At 36.4% G+C, this 6,281-nt stretch overlaps 1 protein-coding gene across 1 annotated transcript; it reads right to left on the reverse strand.

Moving 5' to 3' along the window:
* Positions 1-1,450: 1,450 nt before the first annotated feature.
* Positions 1,451-5,222, reverse strand: LOC107809383 (protein NRT1/ PTR FAMILY 5.1). The gene is made up of 4 exons (XM_016633994.2): positions 4,994-5,222; positions 4,485-4,702; positions 2,916-3,472; positions 1,451-2,404 (listed from the first exon to the last, which is right to left on the reverse strand). The coding sequence occupies exons 1-4, from the start codon at positions 5,097-5,099 to the stop codon at positions 1,540-1,542; spliced, it is 1,746 nt and encodes a 581-aa protein (XP_016489480.1). The 5' UTR covers positions 5,100-5,222; the 3' UTR covers positions 1,451-1,539.
* Positions 5,223-6,281: the final 1,059 nt, after the last annotated feature.

Genomic DNA, 6,281 nt, shown 5'->3' on the forward strand with positions numbered 1-6,281 from the left:
TTGCCTCTCCGCACGTGCGATCCCGCACCTGCGGTCTCTCCACCGCAGGTGCAAAAATACCAGATGCTTGAAGACTTCATTAGCAATACAAATCTAACTTTTAATCCGTTAAGCACCCGAAACTCACCCGAGGCCCCCGGGACCTCAACCAAACATACCAACTAATCCTAAAACACCATAAGAACTTAGTCGAGCCCTCAAATCACATCATCTAACGCTAAAATCATGAATCACCCTCCAATTCAAACTTAAAAAACTTGAAACTTCGCATTCCTACAACCGATGCCGAAACCTACCAAACCACGTCCGAATGACCTCAAATTTTGCACACAAGTCATATTCAATATTTCGGACCTACTCCAATATCCTGAATTAGATTCCAACCCCGATATCAAAAATTCCACTACCGATCAAAATCTCTAAAAAATTTGACTTTCGCCATTTCAAGCCTAAATGAGCTACAGACCTCCAAAACACAATCCAGACATGCCCCTGAGTCCAAAATCACCCAATGGAGCTAACAGAACTGACGAAACTCTATTCAGGAGTTGTCTTCACAGAGTTCCGACTACGGTCAAAATCCTAAGACTTAAACTTCTGTTTTAGGGACTAAGTGTCCCAAATCACTCTGAATCATCCAGTAACTGAAACCAACCACGCACGCAAGTCAATACATATAATATGAAGCTGCTCAAGGTCTTATGCCACCGAACGGGACTTAAATTCTCAAAACGACAGGTCGGGTCATTACATGTACTCATACTACACTTCTGCACATTTTTGTTCAGAGCCAGGTATTGGAGATATCGGACTCGGGCAGAGTTAGTGTGTTGATCGCAAGGATTCAAGGTAGAGCTGCTTGGTCATCGTAGCCCCTTGGAGTCTTTCCATTTTATTGTACTGTCAACTCTTATTCGAACAGTATTGTATATTCGATCTTTGAGATTTATTGCATGTATTCAGTTAGAGTTTGTGACTCAATATTACTAGTCTTGGGAAGGTGTTATAATTATTTCCGCTATTGGTTTCGACACGTGTATTAAATTATATATTTTTTTTAAAAAAAATGGCTTGAATTATAATTGCAATTGGCTTACCTAGTCTTAGAGACTAAGTGACGTCACGGCGCCTGGGGTGGGAATTTGGGTCGTGACATTTTGACTTTTCAAACTCTTGAGATGGGAAATTTTATGCGTGGGTGAAATTGTAAATATTTCTTATAAAACGGTATCTGAAGTTATGAAGCGGATATTAGATATAACATTTTACAAAGTAGAGTAAAATTTTTAGAGTGAGTCTTCCCCGTAAATTTTCCTAAAATAATTAGCTATGGTATGTAATTGACTTATACAGCGGTGGGTTAAAGAGTTTGAGATACAACCGGAGTAATTAGATTTGACCTCTTTTTTTCTTTATCAAATTCATCACTCCCCCTTTTAGATGAAGAACGTTAAGAAGGTTCAAATAGCTAAAATTGATTAAAACGATCAACTAATAATATACATACATCAAACAGAAATTAATCCTAAATCAGCAACTCTAAGGAAGAAGGTCTATGGCTTTGCCTTCCAACTCTACAAATTCGTCCTTCATTTCTGTGGATTCCCTTTTATAGATATACCTATTTGATGCCCACAAAAATGCTCCCAAATTTAAGGTAGACATGACCAAGAGGAAACCATAGTAATAATCCAAGTGCGAGTCATTCATATTGTTTCCAATCCAACTATTCCCTCCATTACTCCCAGTAATTTTATCCACAATCGTCACCAAAAAGCTATTCAAGAAATTTCCAAGGCCAATGCCACTTGTGAAAAACGTTGTACCAAGGCTTTGCATATCTTCTGGAGATTGATCATAGAAAAACTCCAGCAATCCTATGGCATTAAACACATCGGCCACGCCCAATAGCACATACTGAGGCAATAAACAGAATATTGTCATAGGGACTATTTCTTTAGGTCCGTAGATGTGATGCATTTTTATGACTTGCATTCTTCTCACTTCCATAGCACAAGCAATTGCGATGGCTACAATTTGGATAAGGAAACCTGTTCCTAGCCTCTGGAGTAATGTGATTCCCCTAGGATTTCCTGTTTTCTTGCGCATAAAAGGCACGAAATATCGGTCATACATGGGCACGGACAATAACATAGTGAGAGTCACAAAGCTTCCCAATGATGCTGCGGGAATCTGGAATCTTGAACCCAAGTGCCTGTCCAAGGTGGTGCCTTGTTTGACAAAAAGAGTGTTTATTTGTGCCCAAATGGTGCTAGGGATTAGGGTTACTAGCCATATCATGGCCATTCCCATAATTAGCTTGGCTCCTTCGACCTGAGTCACCGTGCATGGTGGTCTTGAACCTGTTGAAGTGTCTCGTTTGATTGCAGCCTTGTCCAAGAACCTGAAAAAAGAAAGTTTGGTTGATTCTGGAAAGAGTGTTCATATCAAATATATTTGATCAAACAATTGAACAATTCATATTTAGGTGGGCATTATTAACAAAGCAAATAATATAATATAATTTGGTAGATGCTTCAAAATGCTCTGATCGATTTGAGACTTTCTTTTATGATTCGGGATTATGGTTTTAATTGTCATCAAGTATAAGCAGTGGGGCAGATATAGAAGTGTAAATGATGAAGCAACCATTATTTGGAGGACCCAGTACAGTAGAGCAGTGTACGTAAATGATCACGTGGCAAGTACTGATTAGATGAATTCTAACAAATGAAAAACATGGAATTAACAAGGCATCAACATTTTGCCATTTGGAGATACCTTAGTTGTGGATAAATTGGAAGGTCCCCCACTTCCTTCTACCCTTAGTTTCTCAAGTTTAAAGGTTAAGAATCTTTCTGTAGTACTACTAAATATAACGTCAAAGATTTTCAATAAAAACTATAAATGCTTACCTGAATACTGGAGTGTGATGGACTTGGCGTTTTCGAGTACTGAAATAGTATTGCATGTCAAATTCATGAAGCTCAGACGGGTCATTAGGGAGGTCAATTTTCCTGTTGGCAAATGCAACGATAGGAACACGAAATAGGTCCCGAGCAGGATACTGGGACTTTCTAACTTTGTGCCTGTAATTTGGGGTTCCAATGTAAAAAATAACTAGAGAAAATATCAGACCAACAGTTGGAATGCCATATCCTAATCCCCAGCTCAAGTTTTCTTGGATGTAAACAAGGCCAACTGTAGCAAGTAAAGCACCAGCAAAGGTACTGAACATCCACCAATTGAAAAAGGAAACTTTTAGCTTTTTTTCTTGTGGATTAAAGTCGTCGAATTGGTCAGCACCAAATGTGGATATATTAGGCTTTGTTCCACCTGCTCCAATGGCTATTATGTAAAGAGATGCGTAGAAGAAGGCGATTTGAGATGTAGTAGCCTTGTTGCATACTCCATTTTCACAGCTCGGTTTCAAGAATTTAATTGACACGGCCATTGTCAAAAGCACCATTCCCTAATGGAAAATAGTTTGGTCAATAAATTATTTAATGCTAGCAGAAATAAGCTATGTTGCTCTGGCTCTTCAAAAATACTGGCGGGTGTGTGTCGAATCCTCCAAAAGTTATGTATTTTTAGGGTATACGATACAGTTGCGATAATATTTTTGGAAATAAGTAGAGTAAGAATTTGGATCATAGTAGTATGAACAAAATGAGAAAATTTTCGAAAATGATTTTCGGTCGCTATCCCACTAAAATGGACAAAGCTTGACTATGAAATGCAGAAAGTACAAAGGTTAATGAAAATTGATGTAGCCGTGACACAAACTTATTTCGTTTTCACTCCAGCAGAGCTCTCTCCTCTAACCCAAAATGTCAGTTTATTAGCTAGTCATGTATCAGGCTCGAAAATTATAGGTGGTAAGTTTAATCCAAACCAGTTCTTGCGCTTACTTGCAATTGCTGCTAGTCTAGTTAAATCTTCTAAATAAAATTTATATGAATTGTTATGTAGTGAACAATAATGTTAAAATTTGGTATACAATAGATAATAATGTAAGAATTGTTATATTTTTAGACATTCCCTATTTTTGAGACTGATACAATCTTTGCATAACTAGTAGTATCCACAACATTTGTCTCCGGCCGGTATAAACACATGGCTAGGGCAAAGCTCCAAGTCATGTGGTGAATTTAATTACAGGTCATTGTCTAGCCAGGACAATGGAATTGCTTATAGGTCCCACTGGAAAAAGATCCTCCAAATTATTGGCCGTGGCTGGTTAGTATACTCAATTGTAGGCCAATCAAGATAGTAAGTGGTGCAGACATAATTACATATATTGAACTTGGACTTGGACTGAATCATGTGAAAGGTTCCTTTTGGAGCATCCTAGCTAAAGAATGACAAATAATAACTTGTAGATGTGGAGTAGTGTCGTCTATCACACAAGATAGCGCATATATATAGTATATAATTTGTGGAGGAAATAAAGGAATATATATGTATGTATGTTTGGTGCTTACCATGACGTAAATAAGTGAAGAGATAGTGAAAGTCCAGAAACGACCCAAGTAAGTGTCAGCAACATAGGCTCCAAGAAGAGGTGTAATCCAAACTGATCCAGACCAGTTATTCACATTCCTAACTGATGAAACTGTGTCTTCATGTAGTTGGGTTGTTAAGTACACCACTAAATTTGAAGCTATTCCATAGAAAGCCATCCTCTCAAATGCTTCATACCCTGTTTCATCCATCCCTAATTATGTTACTCGTAAAAACTAGCAAGAATTTTAAGATCATTCTCTTTCTAAGAATCTTAATTCAAGAATAAAGATAAATTAGATATCACAATCTTAAATAGTAGAGTCAATCGACCCTCATCGAGATATGATAATCAATAGCTTTGAATATCATCAGATAAGTGTGGGCTTTGCCCCATTCCTTATAAAGTTCAAATCTTGAATATGCCTTTGAAGATTAAGCTTTTACATGAGTATATACGAAGAAAGATAAGGGAAGAAAAGAAGCTTACCAACAAGGAAAGAACAAGCTTTCCATTTGCCAGTTTTCTCAGCAAGAACAGGTTGACCTCGAAGATCAACCGTGCCATCTTGTGTGTAATCAATATTAGCTTCCATTAGATAAATGAAGCCAAAATTAGAGCGATGGAAAGAAGTTAACTAAGTTGAGGACTGAAGAATTAGAGGAAGAGTAGGTGGGCTATATGTAGTATTTGTGCTACACTGCTCCTACTGCTTGCCAATACAGCTAGGTGTCATGGACCATTTATATTTGTCCCTCTCATTATTTCATGGATCTAATGATGCAATCATGCAAAATTCTTTGGTCCCATTCATTTAACGTTGGAAATTTCTTTATTTTAAAGGGAGCATATAAAGTTTTGACAAATTAATTATTACTATTCACTGTCATTCTGTTGTGTAAGTCAAAAAATGCAAAATTAAATTAACTAAATAGGCAAAAAAATCATATTTACATATAATAATACATGTACACTATACTACTGTAATTAACCGAATTATTCACCATAGGAACATTCTTGGGGCATAAGCTCAAAAAATCAAAACTAAACTAAAGTTTCTCTCGTGTCCTTCTTTCCCCAATTTCAATTATTTAGGGGGTTCACGACTACTAATAAACTTGAAAATATAAATTAATAAAACTTAAGGACAACTCTGAGTTTGTTTTACCTTGACAACATACAAACTTTTGTTTAATAATTACTACTATCATTGTTTATCACTGCATTATAACATGAGTCTAAAGCCTAATTAATTGAAAGGGTTGTTCTTCTTGTGATGCCAAGCGAATTATAGAAAGAGTTGTCACGTTTAAGTTGTGACAGTCATTTGAAAATGTTGGAAGATATATCATCCCAAAGTTATGAGGTGGAGTAGTGCCCACGTTACGTGAGTATTCTACCATAGCAAATTAAGGTTTGTTTTAAGTGAGATCAAGAGAATTATAATTTAGCTTTAGATTAAAAATATGGTCATTCAAACATCAGCAAGACCACTTACGTACTTATCTCTATAGGAACAACACAATTATAAGAAAGATCAGAAATATGTGTCACTTCGATTCTTACTATTCTTTTTCTTTTTCTCCAAAAAAGTGTCAAAGAAAAAAAGACAATTATTTGGAGGTCACTTGGCATATCTATCACACATTATATATTCTTTCCGTTCTATTGTATGTGATGTTGTTCGGAGTATGAGAGTCAAGCTGACTACTTCTCAAGTGAATTTAGACATATATTTTTCAAACTTATTGAAATAGAATTTGCATTTTTAGAAATT

Source organism: Nicotiana tabacum, chromosome 4, assembly GCF_000715075.1.
Source record: "Nicotiana tabacum cultivar K326 chromosome 4, ASM71507v2, whole genome shotgun sequence".
Classification (NCBI taxonomy): Eukaryota; Viridiplantae; Streptophyta; class Magnoliopsida; order Solanales; family Solanaceae; genus Nicotiana; species Nicotiana tabacum.

Bases quoted from the DNA above. Each gene is read 5' to 3' on its own strand.
- LOC107809383 (XM_016633994.2), bottom strand. From the start codon at position 5,099: ATGGAAGCTAATATTGATTACACACAAGATGGCACGGTTGATCTTCGA. The intron at 4,703-4,993 runs GTAAGCTTCTTT...TGGATGAAACAG, and splicing joins AGCTTGTTCTTTCCTTGTTG to GGTATGAAGCATTTGAGAGG. The intron at 3,473-4,484 runs GTAAGCACCAAA...ATTTTCCATTAG, and splicing joins CTTCACTTATTTACGTCATG to GGAATGGTGCTTTTGACAAT.